Source organism: Bombina bombina, chromosome 8 (assembly GCF_027579735.1).
Source record: "Bombina bombina isolate aBomBom1 chromosome 8, aBomBom1.pri, whole genome shotgun sequence".
In the NCBI taxonomy this organism is placed as follows: Eukaryota; Metazoa; Chordata; class Amphibia; order Anura; family Bombinatoridae; genus Bombina; species Bombina bombina.
In genome coordinates, this window is record NC_069506.1 from 20525949 (window position 1) to 20547144 (window position 21196).

Below are 21196 nucleotides of genomic sequence, written 5' to 3' on the forward strand. Positions count from 1 at the left end.
GCTGAAAGTACTCACATATCTTGTAGCATCAAACAAACCAATATCTGAGACTACAATTCCCACAATCCTCTGCTGCCAAATGCTGCCATTAAGCATGTCTTCATTCATTTTTCAACTGTTTGCTTCTACTAAGCATTCTCAAAACATATAAAAATAAGGCACTTTAAACCTCAACCCCATAGATTTAGACATATGTACTTACTGTAGACTGTAAGTTTAATAGGCCCACTGTGACTGCTGCTAATTGGATTCTCGACCATACAACTGTAGATATTATCATCTGACATCTGGATTTTGCTTATCGTAAGTGTTTTACGATCCTGTGAGAAAAGTATCCTTGAATCATTGTTCATTGGCTTTTTGTCCTTCAGCCAAGTGTATGTTGGTTTTGTACCATGTTCATGGGAGCAATTCAACGTAAAATGTTCACTGAGTTCCAAGACAGTGGTTGAAGAAACTGAGACACGAGGCCGTGAAATTGGTACTGATGGAAAAGATGCAAAAAAACAAAAAACAGCTGTGTTATAATTTAATGATTGTTTTATTATACACAAAAAATAAAATCTCTTCACTCTATGGGCCCAGTGATCTAAAGTTCTCTGTTCTGGTGAGATTATCTAACAAGTCTTTTCAATATTATGAGGTCCCTCAAGGAATGTTATATTGAGAGCTGTTTATCTCACTATATAGGGAAGAGGTTTTGTTCTTGTGCATTTGACCTGCCAAGCATACACAGGTAGGCTGCAGATTCAGCTGAGGCTTTCAAAGCCTTCCTCTCTTCTTTTTGTTGTTACACTGAATCAATGCTTAAATGCAGATAGAGCAATTTAAGCAACTTTCTAATTTACTTATATTATCAATTTTACTTAGTTTTCTTGGTATCTTTATTTGGAAAAGCAGAAATTTAAGCTTAGGGTCCGGCCCTTTTTTTGTTCAGCACCTGGCTACATTTAGCCACCAATCAGCAAGCACTACCCAGTTGCTGAACCAAAAATGGGCTGGCTCTTAAACATACATTCCTGCTTTTCATATAAAGATACCAAGAGAATAAAGAAAAAAATTGATAAAGGAGTAAATTAGAAAATTGCTTAAAATTGCTGCTCTATCTGAATCATGAAAGAAAAAAATTGGATTTTATATCTCTTTAAAGGGTTATCAAAGTCTAAAACAGCATAAAAATGCCTCAAAAAGTTGTCAAAGGTTCTGAAATAATGTATCTAGTGCATGTGTCCTATCCAGATACGACTTGTGCACTCACATTTAAACTATGTTTTTACACGTATTCCAAGCATTTTAGTTTATTTTTATAGGTTGTTTTTTTTGTTATATAGACAGTATGTGACAATATCAGATGAAAATGTAGCTTTATTTCCAAGTAAATATGCAACAAGTGCTTTTCTGTCTGATGATTCAGTGATGCCAATTTATCAATTAATGTGAATTTGGGAAATGTTTAAAGACTAGTGTTTTTGTCTCTGGCAACTAGGGTTCCCAGCTGCCCCAGACATATAATAGCTTTTAAATCAAACAAATAATGTTCTGAATGTCCCAACTAAATTATGCTAATGAAGATAGTAATAACAAATGTGTTTATATATAGGAGAGGGTTGTAAGGTCTGAATACATTTAAAATAAAACACTGTGGGGTCGATCCGATATAAAGCGTCGCCCGCAAAAGCCGGCGACGCCAATAATTGCGCGGATTTGGTATCCTATATACGGCGTAAGCTAGAAGTTACGCCCGTATATTTCTGCCGTCGCCCGCAGTTTTTTGGGCCATAGGCAGGTATACCAAACCCGCGCAGTTTGGTATCCAATATGCAGCGTAAGGACTTACGTGGCGAGAATGGAGAAAACTTACTCCATTTTCACCTCGCCACAAAAAGCAGCCGTAAGAAGCCTTACGCTGACTATTGGAGCCCCGTAACTCCCTAAACTAGCTGCTAAAATAAACCTAACACCTAACGCATGCGCAATGTCTATCTCCCTGTCAACCGCGATCTGCTAAAATAAACCTAACACCTAACGCATGCGCAATGTCTATCTCCCTGTCAACCGCGATCTTCTAAAATAAACCTAACACCTAACGCATGCGCAATGTCTATCTCCCTGTCAACCGCGATCCCCCCCCCCCCCGAAATCCCTAATAAAGTTATTACCCCCTAAAACGCCGCTCCCCGACCCCGCCGCCATCTACATAAACTAACCCCCTACTGTGAGCCCCTAAAACCGCCGCCATCTACCTTATCTATCCCGTAATCTGACCCCTTACACCGTCGCCACCTATATAAAAATTATTAACCCCTAATTTAATCTACCTACCCCGCCGCCAGCTATGTTATCTATATTAACCCTAAGTATATTATAGTTAATATAGTTATTACATTATATATATTAACTATATTAACCCTAATTATATTAGGGTTAATATAGTTAATATAGTTACTATAGTATTTATATTAACTATATTAACTCTATCTAACCCTAACACCCCTAACTATATTTATATTAAATTAATCTAATTAATTTATAAACTAAAATATTCCTATTTAAATCTAAATACTTACCTATAAAATAAACCCTAAGATAGCTACAATATAATTAATAATTACATTGTAGCTATGTTAGGGTTAATATTTATTTTACAGGTAAATAGTTAATTATTTTAACTAGGTATAATAGATATTAAATAGTTATTAACTATTTAATATCTACCTAGTTAAAATAATTACCCAATTACCTGTAAAATAAATCCTAACCTAAGTTACAAATACACCTACAATATCAATAAATTTAATAAACTACAAACATCTATCTAAAAATACAATTAAATTAACTAAACTAAATTACAAAAAAAAACAAACACTAAATTACAAAAAATAAAAAAAAGATTAAAAGATTTTTAAGCTAATTACACCTATTCTAAGCCCCCTAATAAAATAATAAACCCCCAAAATAACAAAAATTCCCTGCCCTATTCTAAATTAAACAAATTTCAAAGCTCTTTACCTTACCAGCCCTTAAAAGGGCCTTTTGTGGGGCATGCCCCAAAGAATTCAGCTCTTTTGCATTCAATAAATACAATCCCCCCCCCCCCATTACAACCCACCACCCACATACCCCTATTCTAAACCCACCCAAACCCCCCTTAATAAATCCTAACACTACCCCCCTGAAGATCTCCCTACCTTGTCTTCACCACACCGGGCCGAACTCCTGATCCGATCCGGGCGATGTCGTCCTCCAAGCGGCAAAGAAGAAATCTTCCTCCGGCGATGTCATCCTCCAAGCGGCAAAGAAGAATTCTTCCTCCGGCGACGTCTTCCTCCAAGCGGCAAAGAAGAAATCTTCCTCCGGCGACGTCTTCCTCCAAGCGGCAGCAAAGTCTTCATTCTTCCGGCGGCATCTTCAATCTTCTTTCTTCGCTCCGCCGCCGCGGAGCATCCATCCCGGCCGACTGCTAAACTTGGAATGAGGTACCTTTAAATGACGTCATCCAAGATGGCGTCCGCCGAATTCCGATTGGCTGATAGGATTCTATCAGCCAATCGGAATTAAGTTAAAAAAATCTGATTGGCTGATTGAATCAGCCAATCAGATTCAAGTTCAATCCGATTGGCTGATCCAATCAGCCAATCAGATTGAGCTCGCATTCTATTGGCTGATCGGAACAGCCAATAGAATGCGAGCTCAATCTGATTGGCTGATTGGATCAGCCAATCGGATTGAACTTGAATCTGATTGGCTGATTGAATCAGCCAATCAGATTTTTTTAACTTAATTCCGATTGGCTGATAGAATCCTATCAGCCAATCGGAATTCGGCGGACGCCATCTTGGATGACGTCATTTAAAGGTACCTCATTCCAAGTTTAGCAGTCGGCCGGGATGGATGCTCCGCGGCGGCGGAGCGAAGAAAGAAGATTGAAGATGCCGCCGGAAGAATGAAGACTTTGCTGCCGCTTGGAGGAAGACGTCGCCGGAGGAAGATTTCTTCTTTGCCGCTTGGAGGAAGACGTCGCCGGAGGAAGAATTCTTCTTTGCCGCTTGGAGGATGACATCGCCGGAGGAAGATTTCTTCTTTGCCGCTTGGAGGACGACATCGCCCGGATCGGATCAGGAGTTCGGCCCGGTGTGGTGAAGACAAGGTAGGGAGATCTTCAGGGGGGTAGTGTTAGGATTTATTAAGGGGGGTTTGGGTGGGTTTAGAATAGGGGTATGTGGGTGGTGGGTTGTAATGGGGGGGGGGATTGTATTTATTGAATGCAAAAGAGCTGAATTCTTTGGGGCATGCCCCACAAAAGGCCCTTTTAAGGGCTGGTAAGGTAAAGAGCTTTGAAATTTGTTTAATTTAGAATAGGGCAGGGAATTTTTGTTATTTTGGGGGTTTATTATTTTATTAGGGGGCTTAGAATAGGTGTAATTAGCTTAAAAATCTTTTAATCTTTTTTTTATTTTTTGTAATTTAGTGTTTGTTTTTTTTTGTAATTTAGTTTAGTTAATTTAATTGTATTTTTAGATAGATGTTTGTAGTTTATTAAATTTATTGATAGTGTAGGTGTATTTGTAACTTAGGTTAGGATTTATTTTACAGGTAATTGGGTAATTATTTTAACTAGGTAGATATTAAATAGTTAATAACTATTTAATATCTATTATACCTAGTTAAAATAATTAACTATTTACCTGTAAAATAAATATTAACCCTAACATAGCTACAATGTAATTATTAATTATATTGTAGCTATCTTAGGGTTTATTTTATAGGTAAGTATTTAGATTTAAATAGGAATATTTTAGTTTATAAATTAATTAGATTAATTTAATATAAATATAGTTAGGGGTGTTAGGGTTAGATAGAGTTAATATAGTTAATATAAATACTATAGTAACTATATTAACCCTAATATAATTAGGGTTAATATATATAATGTAATAACTATATTAACTATAATATACTTAGGGTTAATATAGATAATATAGCTGGCGGCAGGGTAGGTAGATTAAATTAGGGGTTAATCATTTTAATAGAGATGGCGGCGGTGTAAGGGGCTTACATTAGTGGTTAATAATTTTAATATAGATGGCGGCGGTGTTAGGGGCTCACTTTAGGGGGTTATAGATATAATATAGCTGGCGGCGGGGTACGGGAGCGGCGGTTTAGGGGTTAATAACTTTATTAGGTTGCAGCGGGGTAAAGGAGCGGCGGTTTAGGGGTTAATAGCTTTTTTATTGTTAGGCTAGTGAGGGGGGATAGCGGATAGAGGGTTAGACGTGTCGGGCTATGTTAGGGAGGCGTGTTAGACAGTGCGGGCTATGTTAGGGAGGCGTGTTAGACAGTGCGGGTGTTTTAGACTTTAGTCAGGTTTTATAGGCGCCGGCAGTTTCTAACGTGCCGCAAGTCACTGGCGACGCCAGAAATTTGTACTTACGCAAATTTCTGGACATCGCTGGTTTGTGAGACTTACGGCACGTTAGCATCTGACGGCGACTTATATGGGATGGCTCGAGTTGCGAGCTGAAACTGCGGGCGACGCCGGTCTCCTCGCTTGCGCCGCAAACTGCGATCGATATCGGATCGCGCCCTGTATATTTAATTACATTTCCTATCCTGATAAACAAATTTAGCTGCTTTCGTTTTAAAGATGTGAACATTTGATATTTTCCAATATGGAATTTGAGGATTTTTAGACATAGATAAAGCAAAAACCACTGTACATATTTTCATTAACTTTGTCATGGAGATAGATTAAATGGATTCTAAATTTTAGTTGAAGAAATAATTAACAGCAGGGGTAAAAATATATATTTTTATCTGTGAATAAAAATGTTTTATTTAAAATGGTTACTATAGCAGTTTGAGAATTAGAAAAGTTAATCTGAGAACTAATTTGTTTGTGATTTGTTTTCATGTATAGTTTAAATACAAAAATGTTTCTATTAAAGATACTTTGCATAATTTATTATTTGTTAACACTTATTTTCTGTGTTTATGATGGACCAAGAGTCTGCTTCTTTATTTGATGTCACTATAAAATGGAAACTTGCAAAAAGAATAGCTAAGTGTCAACATAGCACAGGGGATACAATTAAAATAAATAAATAAACTTAAACATTTCAAGTTCCCCTTTAAGGTAGACCATATTTTTCAAATTTGGAATCAAAGGTGTTAAAACTCAGTACGCAGACAGATCTGATTTTATACACGGTATTTCTCAAGAAATGAAATGTTACTTTAAAGGGACACTGTACCCAAAAAAATTCTTTTGTAATTCAGAAAGAGCATGCAATTTTAAGCAACTTTCTAATTTACTCCTATTATCAATTTTTCTTCGTTCTCTTGCTATCATTATTTGAAAAAGAAGGCATCTAAGCTTTTTTTTTGGTTTCAGTACTCTGGACAGCACTTTTTTTATTGGTGGATGAATTTATCCACCAATCAGCAAGGACAACCCAGGTTGTTCACCAAAAATGGGCCGGCATCTAAACTTACATTCTTGCATTTCAAATAAAGATACCAAGAGAAAGAAAAAAAAAATTGATAATAGGAGTAAATTAGAAAGTTGCTTAAAATTTCATGCTCAATCAGAATCACGAAAGAAATTTTTTGGATACAGTGTCCCTTTAAGTAATGTAACTAAAAGATCACAGAGAAATCTGGATAAAATAAAATAAATATATATATATATACACACACATACATGCATTCTAGATGTTTAGACAAATATCAGAAATAAGCTAGTAGACAACAGGCAAAATATGAGACAACACTATTCCCATAATCCTTAAAGGGACATTGTACACTAGATTTTTCTTTGCATAATTTTTTGTAGATGCTCCATTTATATAGCTCATCTGGAATTGTTTTTGTAAAAATGTATAGTTTTGCTTATTTTTTAATAACATTGTGCTGATTTTCAGACTCCTTAACAATCCCCAACGTCTATTAATCCTGATCGAATCCTTCTGGATCAAATATAAGTCTTTACGAGTACGGGAAACGGAAGATAAGGCTATCTTAACGATCGACGCGGAGAAAGCATTCGATCGCGTTGACTGGGTCCATTTGTTCTCCGCGCTAGATCGGTTCGGATTTCCTGAATATTTTATTAATTATATTCAATTAATCTATAGTACCCCTTCCTCGGCGGTCATCATAAATAATACATCTACCCAACGCTTTGAGCTCTCCAGAGGGACTAGACAAGGATGCCCTCTTTCTCCTTTTCTATTCAACCTGAGTATAGAACCTCTTGCCATTCGATTAAGACAAGAACTGGATGGGATCCTCATGGCAGATGAAAAGCTAGTGTTGCTCCTATATGCGGATGATCTTCTAATATTTCTTTCTAATCTTAAGGTCACTATACCCATCTTTCAAATGATTATCCAAGAATTTGGGGAGATCTCTGGATTTAAGATAAACATCTCAAAATCAGAACTAATGTGGCTATATAGAAATCCTCCTTATTATTGTAATCATCCTTTCCTTGAGGTCTCCCAGATTACTTATCTCGGTCTTTGTCTATCTAGAAATCCAGAGGAGTGGTACAAAATAAATTATAGGCCAAGTCTAGACTACTGCAGAAAGAAGTTAGTGGAGTGGACTTCGTTACCTATATCATTAACGGCGCGTGTAACTTTAATTAAATCTGTCCTCTTTCCAAAACTTTTTTATATTATGCAGAATATCCCGTGTTTTCTACATAAAAAAGATATTATCATGTATAATAGGGCATGTTCTCAATTCTTATGGAATGGTAAGAGACCACGCATTGTGCCCCATAGACTTATGAATTCTAAGCTTTCAGCAGGCCTCGCTCTCCCTAATATTCAATCATATAATCTGGTCATCTTAGCCAGATTTGCTCTAGACTGGCTAACTGGGAAAGACCAAATTTCCTCGGTTATCTGGGAAAATCAAATTGTGGCCCCGTTCAATTTGAAGGCACTTTTACACTGTCCCCTCACTTCCCTGCCCTCCAATATATTCTATATGACCACCTTTAAGAACGTCCTGGTGGCCTGGCAGAGGCTTTGTGTGGAAAACGATTGCTCCCCCCATATATCACAATATTTAACTATATGTGGTAATCCCGAGTTCGGGCCGGGCTTAACCAACCAGATATTCAAAGCTTGGGCGTCAAAGGGTCTTCAAAATATGTGGCAACTACTAGACACAGACGGATACCCGCGACTGTTTGAGGATATTGCAATGCAATACGATCTACAGCCACGCGAATTCTATGCTTATCTCCAAGCTAGACACTATCTGCATGAGCTATGCTCAAAATACGGGAATAATTGGTCCCGGGGTGAGCTACAGGCCAAGATCTCCCTGTATGCGGCAGGAATCTATATAATTTCCCCACTATATCTTCTCATAAATCAGAAAACGTCAAAGACACAGGTAACTGAGATGGTGGCAATGTGGGACACATATTTCCCAGATATAGACGAACAGACCATTACAGGGAGTTTCCAAATAATCCAACAAAGCTGGGTACCGACCTCGTGGAGAGAGTCACAGATAAAAATTGGCCTTAAAAGATATCTTACTCCTGCTGTTCTCTCCAAATGGTATAAATCAAGAGTCCTTTGTCCTAGATGTTCTTCATTAAGTGCAGATCTATTCCACTGTCTCTGGAGTTGCCCCAAAATCCATCAATACTGGAAAAAAATATCCTACTGGATGACAGTAATTTTGAAATTGGATCATAAAGTATCCCCAATAGATGTTTTCTTTCTGGTGAAATTTCAGGGAATAACCAAGAATTACAATCTGATAAACACTATAATCCTAACGGCTCGGAATCTTATCTTTAAACAGTGGAAAGCTTCTTCTGCACCTACAATGATACAATTTAAAAGTGCTATGATTAACCATTTCACAACAGAGCAATTCAATATTCACTATCCACAAGATAAATATCTGCCTACATTCTTCAAAAAATGGGAAACATTTGTGAGATCTTTTCCTCTCGCACTTCAGAAAAAGCTAATTAAACCTCTTAGAGACACGGAGTATGTTATGGTAAACATTCTAGCTGGCCACTTCCCTGGAGAATGGGCGTCAGATTCTGGGTGAGGTGATTAGGCGGGGCGGGAGACGAGAGAGTTGGGGATTTTTTTTTTTATTTTTTTTTCTCGTTTTGTGTGATGTGTGTATGCCTGGGAGAGATATTAATTACTAAAAGAAGTAAAGATGAAAAATGACCATAAATTTGTCACAAGTTTATTATGTTTTTTAGACTTTGATACACATAGGATAAACTCTGGTTGATTGTCTAATTTTTGGATTATCTTTATTATGTAATCCACTATTGTAAGGGGGATTGCTGGCCCTTACCTTGACACGGATTGTTAATGTTTAAACTGTATATGGAATATTTTATTCATTGTGATGTATTTTTACATTTGATTATTGTAATATATTTTCTTTACTATAAAATAAAAGTTTAAAAAAAAAAAAAAGAAAAAAAAAAAAAAAAAAAAAGAAGAACAATCCCCAACGTTTTAGATGTATACTGATGTCTACAGATCCCTGCTTACTCCTGTTTGTATAATCTGTCTTTTCATATGCAGGGAAGGGGGGGGGGTCTGCTGTTCTTGCTTTCCCAGCCCCTTTCACTGGGTTTCCCAGCCTAACCTCATCAACAGTGCTTACTAGAAGCATTTTTGCCAATACATGTAAATTGCAATATGTTTCTATATAAAGATGTATCGACATGCATTTAAATTTTGATTGGAGTGTTCTTTTAATGACGTTGCTGCATTTTTGAGAGCTGTATTGTGTGCTTTGGGTTCGGTAGCACAATACAGAGTGGGAGCGTTACATTTCTGCAGCAGTTGCTTTGCCTTTTTAGATACAATTCATGTAACTATAAAATTGTGGGGAAAAAAAGGAAATTAAAAATGTTAAAGGGACAGGCAACTCAATTTTTTTATGGTTTAAAAAGGATAGATAATACCCATTACCCAGTTTTGTCCAACCAACATGGTTATATTAATATACTTTTTTATCTCTGTGATTACCTTGTATCTAAGCATCTTCTGACAGCCCCCTGATTACATGGCTATTTATTTATTATCTATTGACTTGCATTTTAGTCAATTAGTGCTGTGTTGTGCTGACTCTTAAATCACTCCCCGGCATGAGCACAATGTTATCTATATGGCCCAAATGAACTAGCAGTCTCCTGTTGTGAAAATCTAATTAAAAAATCATGTGATTAGAGGCTGTCTATAGTGGCTTAGAAACAGGCAGAAATAGAAATTTAGAGGTTTAAATGCTATAAAGTATATTAAAGGGACATTATACACTCATTTTTTCTTTGCATAAATGTTTTGTAGATGATCTATTTATATAGCCCATAAAGTTTTTTTTTTAATTAAATGTACAGTTTTGCTTATTTTTAAATAACATTGCTCTGATTTTCAGACTCCTAACCAAGCCCCAAAGTTTTATGTGAATACCGTCAGCTACCTTCTCCAGCTTGCTCCTGTTTGTGTAAAAGGTCTTTTCATATGCAAAAGAAGGGGGAGGGTGGAGTGTCTTATTTCCCACTTGCAGTGGGCTTTCCAGCTACATTTTCAACAGAGCCAAACTGACAGCTTCTAAGTAAGTTTTTAAACAGTTTTATACTGGATTTCTATATCAGTATCTGTGCATATTATTCTTTATAGTAGTGTCTATTACATGCAGTTACATGAAAATTAGTGTATACTGTCCCTTTAATATAAGAATGTTGGCTGTGCAAAGCTGGGGAATGGGTAATAAAGGCGTTATCTATCTTTTTAAACAATAACAATTTTGGTGTTGACTGTCCCTTTAAGATCACACTCTGTATTGTGCACACTAACATAAAACAGCTGTAAAAAAAAAACAATAAAATTGCTGCTTTATGAATGCGCACTACTTATGTCACAGGGAGTGAGAATGCCTAAGCCCTAAAATCCCCAGTATGAAAATATAGAGTGTCACCAACCAGCACCTGTTAGGACTCAGAGGACACTAAAGTCAAAATAAAAATGTTCTGGATTAGACAGAGCATGCAATTTTTTTAACAACTTCCCAATTTAGTTCTATTTAATGTGCTTTGTTCATTTGATATCCTTTGATGAAAAGTATAACAAGGTACCCTCAGAAGCAGTAATGTACTATTGGAAACTACCTGCTGGTGGCTACAAATATATTCCTGATTCAGATAGAGGAGCAACTTTAAACAACTTTCCAATTTACTTCTAGTGTTTAATTTACATTGTTCTCCAGACGTGCACGCTGCCTAGGTATTCACTTCAACAAATAATACCATAAGAACAAAGTAAACTTTATAATAGAAGTAATCGTGTGTTATATCTGAATCATGAAAAAACAATTTTGGTTGTTATGTCCCTTTAAAGGACCAGTGAATACAGTAGATTTGCATAATCAATAAATGCATGATAACAAGACAATGCAATAGCTTTTATTCTGAATCTCAAATAAGTAGTAGATTTTTTTCTGACAAATTTCAAGGTTGTCTATTTCCACTCCCCTGTATCATGTGACAGCTATCGGCCAATCACAAATGCACATATGTATATTCTCTTATTTCTTGCACATGCTCAGTAGGAGCTGGTGACTCAAAAAGTGTAAATATAAAAAGACTGCGCACATGTTATTAATGGAAGTAAACTGGGAAGTTGTTTAAAATTGCTGCTCTATCTGAATCATGAAGGTTTAATTTTGACTTAAGTGTCCCTTTAATTGAAATCTAAGTGTAAAATGAACAATTGGATGATTTTGATATTTATAACTTACTGTCCACTGTGAGGTTGATGGTTTTCTCACCAGTAAAAGAATCATCAGTGATCGAGACCTGAACCTCATAAGTCCCCTCATCTGACAGCAAAAGGTTATTGATCAGCAAAGAGCCGTTTTCAAAGATTTGTATTCGATCTTTGTAGTCTGAGCGTAAATTTCCTATTATTTCCGTCCCGATAGACTGGACAACAGTTAAAGGTTTCTCTCTTTTCACTTGCCATTTAATTACTGGCTTATCAGAGCTAGAACTGCTGTACTGAACTGACAGAAGTGCCGACTTCCCAAACGTCCCTTTAATATGGGGCACATCGCTAGTAATGTTGACACTTTCAACCAGACCTTTAAAAAAGTATAAAAAACTGATTAGCATCTTCAAACAGTAGCTGTAGAACATAAAAGTACAAAAGGAAAATGCATTTTATTATTGCGCTTGTATATAAATGTGTGATTCACCCCTGCAAAGGTGATAAAAACATTATCAGTCCGCTCCACAACAGCAATGCACTACTGTGAGCTAGCTGAGCACATTGGGTGAGCCAATGACTAAAGGCATATATATGTATTCACCAATCAGCAGCTAGCTCCCTATAAGTATGCTATTCAACAAAGGATCCCAAGAGAACCAAAGAACCTAGTAAATATGATAACAAAAGTAAATTGAAAAGTCTCTTAAAATTGCTGCTATATGTGTCGCAGTCATGTCCCTATAAAAACAAAAATGAAAGGGACATTTTATTTAAAGGTACAAAGTCAAAATTAAGCTTTCATTATTCAGATGGAGAATGCAATCTTTAAACAACGTTCCAATTTACTTCTATTACATCATTTACGTTATTCTCTTGGTTTCCTTAGTTGAAAAGCATACTTAGGTAGGCTCAGGAGCATCAGTGCACTACTGGGAGCTAACTGATTATTGGGGGCTGCACATGCATGCCTGTTGTTATTTAGCTCAGCAGATGTGTTCAGCTAGCTCTCAGTAGTGCATTGCTGCTGCTTCAACAAAGGATACCAAAATAATGAAGCAAATTTGATAATAGAAGTAAATTGGAAAGTTGTTTAATATTGTATGCTCTATCTGAATCATAAAAGATAAAAAAATTGAAGTTTCATGTCCCTTAAATATATATATAATATATTATATAGGCTACAGAATTCACACACTTGGAAGCAAATCCCTTTAAATAACAAACAATGCAAAAAGACCATCTACAATCAGTACTGACAGATACTTTTTTACATTTGTTTCCAAGCAATCTGCTATTTACAAATATAAAACAGTGTATAGCAATAAGCTTTATTAAAGGGACATAGAAGAACATTTATTAGAGCATTAATAAAAAAGCAGTGCAATAATTAAATACTCTAACTTTAGAGCATTTTATATTTTGCACTTTTATTAATATTTTAATATGTATAAATAGCATTCTTTTATATGCATCACATTTTCAGCATAATATCCCTTTAAGATGAATGCATAAAAATGTATGTTCCAACAGTATCTGAAATAGAATTTAATGGGATTATATTATCTTTCGAAACCTCACCAATTAAATTTGCCACATAGCACCTACTGTTTGGGATATATATGTGTGTGTGTATATATATATATATATGTGTGTGTGAGTGTATATATATATATATATATATATATATATATAGATATGTGTGTGTGTGTATATATATGTATATATGTGTGTGTGTATATATATGTATATATGTGTGTGTGTGTGTGTATATACAGTGTATGTATATATATATATATATTATATATATATATATATATATATGTGTGTGTGTGTGAGTGTATATATATATATATATATATATATATGTGTGTGTGTATATATAAATATATATGGGTGTGTATATATATATATATATATATATATATGTGTGTGTGTGAGTGTATATATATATATATATGTGTGTGTATATATATATATATATATATATATATATATATATGTGTGTGTGTGAGTGTATATATATATATATGTGTGTGTATATATATATATATATATATATATATATATATATATATATATGTGTGTGTGTGTATATATATATATATGTGTGTGTGTGTATGTGGGTATATATATATATATACTTGTGTGTGTGTGTATATATATATATATATATACAGTGTGTGTGTCAGTGTATATATATATATATATATATATATATATATATATATATATATGTGTGTGTGTGTATATAGATAGATAGATAGATAGATAGATAGAAAACTATAGAAATAAACAGCTAGGAAAATCTTAGTATATCCTAGTAAATGTGTAAACTGTACTGTATTTTGTTTTGTTACTACATAGAATTTTTCTAATAGACTGTAAGGGTGGCATAAAATTAATGACATTCTGTCACTTTACATAAGGGTCAGTGTGGCACTTACATCTGTTAGAAAAAGACATCAGTAAATCACTTTCCATATAACGTTTAAAGCTAAGACCCTTGTCGGGGGTACAAAAACAATTGCCAACATAGGGCAATATTTCAAGTAGTCCTGTAACGGTTTGCAAAGCAGACACAGGTTGCTGGGATAATCTCACAAAGCCTTTATTTGTTAGAGTGATTTCCTTCCTAGGTTTGGCTTGAATAGATGCTGTGTACATAGAAAAAACACAGTACTTGTGATTCTGAAGGGAGCAAAAAGGACTTGCGAATCCTGCTAAATAGCAGCTGAACAAAGGCAATGACTCTATCGCCAGCTCTACTGCACGGGCATAAACCAGCTAAAACCAGTATACTGCACTGAATCAGGAAATTAACAAGACAAACCCTAATTATAAGGGATAGGAAGGTCAATATTAACCATGCATGATTCAGATAGAGAATGTATATTTAACACACTTCTAAATTCAATTTTACTTTATTCTCTTTGTATCCTTTGTTGAGAAAGCTAGCTGGTGATTGGTGGCTACACACATTTGTCTCTTGTCATTGGCACACCAGATGTGTTCAACTAGTGCATTGCTGCTCTGGAACTGACTTTAACCATGTGTTTACTCTATTTTCAAAGGTAAAACAATTTTGTACAAACAACAGTGCAATAATAAAATGTTCTAACATAGAACATTTTCTTTTTGTTTTAAAGGACAGTCAATTTTAGGAAACTATGCACAGAAAAAGATCAATATTTAAACTTGTTTTAAAAGTTAAAGCTCTTTCAATTTCAATTTTGAAGCAAACATGAAGTGCAACTGACTGATTTCTCATTGGTTGATAAGCAGAACTACTGCTGCTTTATTGGTGGACAGTGCTACACCTCCCAAGCAAGCATAAAAATGTTTTATCTTAGTACTATAGCATCTGGTTTACAAGAAAAAAAACTGTAATACGTTTTAAAAGCCTCTCTTTAAAATGCAAAGAAAAAAATATGAATTTTGTGTGCTTTTAACTATATAATGCACTATCATTAGTCATCTTGCTTGGTTTTCCTGTAATTTAAATATATAGAATTTTTACTGCCTCATTGAGTGCATCCCATAGGCTAAAGAATCATGACCATGCAACATGGTACAAATTCATTGCTTGATAAGGGCAGGAGCTCTTTTATAATTGTCCATAATTGGTCATAGCAAAGGAGATATAATAAACATGTTTAAGCGGATTTTTAATGGGTATGCCCTTGGACTGCAAAATAATTAAAATGTTGCTAACAAATTGTCAGCTTTAAATGCTTTTAAAATATAATTTTCTATACAGGTCTGTTTAAGAACTATACTATGCATGCATAAAAAATACTTACATATCCCTTTAAATAGTCCTTTTTGCTTAGTCTACATTGCTGCATCATCTTCAAATATGTATAAATAAATCAATATTAGTAGTAAAATTGGTTGTAGATAGAAAATAATTTTTTTTGTGTTAAGAAGTTGAATAATTAATTATAATTACCCTTAAAGGGACATGAAACCCAAATATTGCTTTCATGATTCAGATAGAGAATACAATTTACTTCTATTTTCAAATTTGCTTCGCTCTCGTGTTATTATTTGTTGAAGAGATATCTAGATAGGTAGCGTGCACATATCTCAATCATTACATGACAGGAAATAGTGCTGCTATCTAGTGCTCTTGCTAATGTATAACATTCTTGCAAAACTGCTGCTATATAGTGCTGCACACATGTGCACACTTCTGACATTCCTGCTTTTCAACAAATGATAATAAGAAACTTAGTTGTTTAAAATTGAATGTTCTATCTGAATCATGAAATAATTTTTGGGGGTTTTATGTCCCTTTAAGTGAAAGAGGTTTTTAATAAAGCTATATAAAAAAGTATTAAATGTGTACAGAAAACAGAAAACAATATACTGTATAAGAAATATAAGATTTAATAGATGTGAAAATCTAAGTCATCTACAACAAGCTTTTACACAACCTAATATTTATGTGCCAATTTTATGCAAAGTCCTACTGAGGACTTAATGTCATTTAAGTACATTTTTTTATTTATTTTATCTAAGCATATTCTAAAGTTGCTAGTCTGCTGATCAGATTACATATGACAGCACAATGACTACAAGTTTAACCACTGCACTGACAATTATTTCTGTAAACATCCCCCAAAAAAGGTATAATACGCTTCTCAAAACGCTACTGCATTTCTTGCAGCTTTGCAGAAGAAATCTTCCATCCTGAAAACTTAAAGACATTACAAAGAGTAAAAATGTTTGTACCTCTTACCTGTCTGTATGAATAAAACACAAACACAAAGCTGTATGGGAGAGCTGAAAGCGGCAATGAACCCTGTTTGGTGTATCTTCATTTTGAGTCTACATTTGGATTTTCCTGCAGACAATTAGCATGTTTTGTCCACCCTGGGCACGTCCTTATCACTGCTTGGACTTTTTCTCAGCGTTGCCAGCTTCCATTTGAATAGAGAATGCTCTGTCTATTGTCTATGTCACTTTAGTGTTTCAGTTTTTTTGGCAACCCTTGATTTTGTTTTTGCAATGAATAGGAAACATACTTTAGTCGCTAGTCCCCAGAAAATTGGCTCTAAATGTCTATTTCTGAATGTGCCTCCTTTTTGCATAGACACCCACCAACCATGTGCCAAAGTCTCTTACTGTGACCCAATGTGGCATCAAGTGTGTTTACAACAAATCGACGGACATACAGTAACCATTTTATTATTTCTGTGTCATATACTAATATTAGAATATTGCTACAAGTAGCTCAATAGGAACAGTGATTGCTGGCTAGAATAAAAAGGTAATTTAAAGGGACACTGAACCCAAATGTTTTCTTCCGTGATTCAGATAGAGCGTGCAATTTTAAGCAACTTTCAAATTTACTCCTATTATCAAATTTTCTTCATTCTCTTGGTATCTTTATTTGAAATGCAAGAATGTAAGTTTAGATGACGGCCCATTTTTGGTGAACACACTGTGTTGTTCTTGCTGATTGGTGGATAAATTCACCCACCAATAAACAAGTGCTTTCCATGGTCCTGAACCAAAAATATAGCTTAGATGCCTTCTTTTTCAAATAAAGAAAGCAAGAGAACGAAGAAAAAATGATAATAGGAGTAAATTAGAAAAATGCTTAAATTTACATGATCTATCTGAATCATGAAAGAAAAAATGTGGGTTCAGTGTCCCTTTAAAGATTAATCACGTGGTAGATTTTTCAGGTACATTAAACTACATTAAACTCATTGAATCTATCAGCAATTAAATGGATGTAATACTTAAATATTTTCTCTCACATCACATATATGAAAAAGCAGCAGTTGAATAAGTGCATGACTGTGTACAACTGAGTCCTGGGACTCTAATGGCCATTGGATGATAGAGACAACCCACACAGGAAAATATTGTTTTATTCAGTACAGGAAACTCAATTTAAAAAGTACTGTAATTAAAGGCACAGTCAAGTCAAAGATAAACTTTAATGATTCGGCTAGGGCATGCAATTTTTTCTTTCTTTCTTTTTTTTTAGGGCATGCAATTTTAAACAACTTTCTAATTTACTGTTATCATCAAATTTACTTTGTTCTTTTGGTATTCTTTGTTGAAAGCTAAACCTAGGTAGGCTCAAACTAATTTCTAAGCCGTTGAACTATGCCTCTTATGTCAGTGCAGTTTGAAAGTCATGGTTAGACACTGTTAATTCATGTGTCCCATATAGATAACATTGTGCTCACTCCTGTGGTCTCATTTAAGAGTCAGCACTGATTGGCTAAAATGCAAGTCTGTCAAAAGAACTGAGATAAGGGGCAGTCGTCAGAGGCTAAGATACAAGGTAATAACTGAGGTAAAAAGTAACACTGTTATTAACCCCAACCGAACCCCTGTAACACTGGCATTAACCCCAACTGAACCCCTGTAACACTGTTATTAACCCCAACTGAACCCCTGTAACACTGTTATTAACCCTAACTGAACCCCTGCAACACTGTTATTAACCCTAACTGAACCCATGTTACACTGTTATTAAAGGGACATGACACCCATTTTTTTTCTTTCATGATTTAGAAAGAGCATGTCATTTTAAACAACTTTCTAATTTACTTCTATTATCTAATTTGCTTCATTCTCTTGATATCACTTGCTGAAAAGCATATCTAGATATGCTCAGTAGCTGCTGATTGGTTGCTGCACATAAAGGCCTTGTGTGATTGGCTCACACATGTACATTGTTATTTCTTCAACAAAGGATATCTAAAGAATTGAGCAAATTAAATAATAGAAGTAAATTGGAAAGTTGTTTAAAACTGCATGCCCTATCTGAATCATGAAAGTTTAATTTTGACTTGACTGTCCCTTTAACTCTAACTGAATCATTTCTTCAAACCCAAAAGGTCTGTTCTCCACGTTCAATACTCTTCTCTGCCCACCCCCACCTCCTACTACAACTTCTCTCTCAGCTCAAGATTTTGCCAGCTACTTCAATAACAAAATCAACTCCATCAGAAATTAAATCAGCTCTCAACATACTACCGGTCTCCCACCCCCTCAAAAGTTTACAATCATCCAAAACCCCCATAGCCATAAATTTAGCTCTTTTGCCCCTGTTACAGAGGAATAATTTCTGCCCTTATACTGTCCTCTCACCTCACTACCTGTCCCCTCGACACCATCCCCTCACAACTACTCCCCTCCCTCTCTTCTATCCTTACCCCTATACTCACACACATCTTCAACCTCTCCCTCAGCACTAGTATATTTCCCTAATCTCTTAAACATGCACTGGTCACACCTAGCCTCACAAAACCTTCTCTCGATCCAACCTCCCCATCCAACTACTGCCCTATTTCCCTACTCCCAATTGCCTCAAAGCTTCTTGAAAAGCTAGTATATGCAAGTCTATCCAATTTCCTTACATTAAACACCCTCCTTGACCCACTGCAATCTGGATTTCGCCCACATCACTCTACAGAGACAACAATTGTTAAGGCTACCAATGACCTACTTACAGCAAAATCCAAAGGCCACTTCTCTCTGCTTATCCTCCTTGATCTGTCTGAAGCCTTTGATACTGTAGACCACCCTCTTTTGCTCCAAACCCTCCAATCCTTTGTAATTTGCGACACAGCTCTCTTGTGGTTCTCTTCCTATCTGTCTAACCGTACCTTTAGTGTAGCCTTCTCTGGGGCATCCTTTGCCTCGTTACCACTTTCTGTTGGGGTACCGCAAGGCTCTATCCTCAGTCCCCTTCTCTTCTCGATCTACACGTCATCATTAGGTACCTTAATAAAGTCCCACAGGTTTCAATATCATTTGTATGCTGCCGACACCCAAATCTACCTCTCTGCACCAGACCTATCTCCTTCCTTGCTAACCCATGTCACTAACTGTCTCTCTCATATCTCATCTTGGATGTCCTCTCACTACCTCAAGCTAAATCTCTCCAAAACTGAGCTCCTTATTATCCCCCCTTCTTCCAAAATCCCCACACCCCATTTCTCTATAACTTTTGATAACTCCATCATTACCCCAACCCCACATGCCAGATGTCTTGGGGTCACACTTGACTCGGATCTTTCTTTCACTCCTCACATTCAGTCCTTGGCTAAAGCCTGTCACTTCCACCTTAAAAAACATCTCTAGAATTAGACCTTTCCTTACACAAGACACAACTAAGATTTTAATCCACTCTCTCATCCGTTCCCGCCTCGACTACCCCATCTGACTGTTCTATGACTTTTATCAAGATTCTTATCAGATATAGAGAATATGAGGTCATCCAACGCTCTGACGTCACTGACGTCCCTCGACGAACTAGGTCTCCTTTTTCAGCTCACAGGTACAGCGCATACCACGGACGAGGCTTGGGTAAACCCTCCATCTTTTCCTGGCTCTCCTAGGACGCTCACACATACAGAGTTTGTATACATTGCTTGTTTTTATCTTCATCCTATGGGATGCGCTGTGTTTTTTGTCTTTGCAGCTATTCTCATATAAGGATCCTTTAAACGGAAGTTGCCCTCATTCAGCAGCAGCTCCCTGCTCATCTTCACCTATTCCAGGCACGGCACAAAAGTCAAAATTTTACTTAGATTCTGCCATCTTCTGGATTCCACCACCATGGGATCATTATAGTTTTTTACCATACGACAAGGACACTATCAATTGATTTGGGACATCCCTGGAAATCATATCAGCTTTTGGACATTATCCTAATCACATCAACACATCACAGGATGCGGTATTATGACAGTTTTCCATTTGTGACTTTTTGCTGTGATATATTCTCTTTCACACAGATTATCAATTTTTTATGTGCCTGCTATAAACCATTGTTATCAGTGTCATTGCTATTAACCCTTTTTTTTTTTTTTTGAGTATTCATTTTTTATTTTTTTTATTTCTTATAACTATTTGATTATTCACTATTCCTTTCACAAAGAGAGCAGTATTTTTTGTCGTTTGTTTGCCTCGACTACTGCAACTCCATCCTCTCTGGTCTCGCTAATTGCTACTGCAACTCCATCCTCTCTGGTCTCGCTAATTGCCGCCTAGCTCCTTTACAATCCATAATGAATGCCTCTGCCAGGCTCATCTTCCTTACACGTCGCTCTTCACCTGTTGCACCTCTCTGCCAATCTCTTCACTGTCTTCCTCTTACCTTCAGGATTAAACACAAAATTCTCACTCTGACATACAAAGCCCTCAACTGCACTCCTCCCCCCTACATCTCAGACCTTGTCTCCAGATACTCTCCCTCCCGTCCCCTTCACTCTGCTCACAATCTTCTACTCTCCTCCACTCTTGTTACCTCCTCACATTCCTGTTTACAAGACTTCTCCAGACTGGCTCCCATGTTATCGAACTCTCTGCCTCACTCCACAAGACTCTCCCCTAGTTTTGAAAGCTTCAAGTGCTCCCTAAAGACTCTACTATTCAGGGATGCATACAACCTA

At 36.0% G+C, this 21196-nt stretch overlaps 1 protein-coding gene across 1 annotated transcript in view; it reads right to left on the reverse strand.

The window, feature by feature from the left end:
• Nucleotides 1-16594, reverse strand: part of HEPACAM (hepatic and glial cell adhesion molecule) — a 34024-nt gene extending 17430 nt beyond the window's left edge. Inside the window, exons 1-4 of the mRNA XM_053690909.1 lie at nt 16513-16594; nt 14216-14425; nt 11803-12144; nt 203-484 (exon numbers count right to left, since the gene is read on the reverse strand). Of these exons, the coding sequence (XP_053546884.1) occupies nt 203-484; nt 11803-12144; nt 14216-14425; nt 16513-16594 (916 nt within the window). The remainder of the gene's footprint in view (nt 1-202; nt 485-11802; nt 12145-14215; nt 14426-16512) is intronic.
• Nucleotides 16595-21196: the final 4602 nt, after the last annotated feature.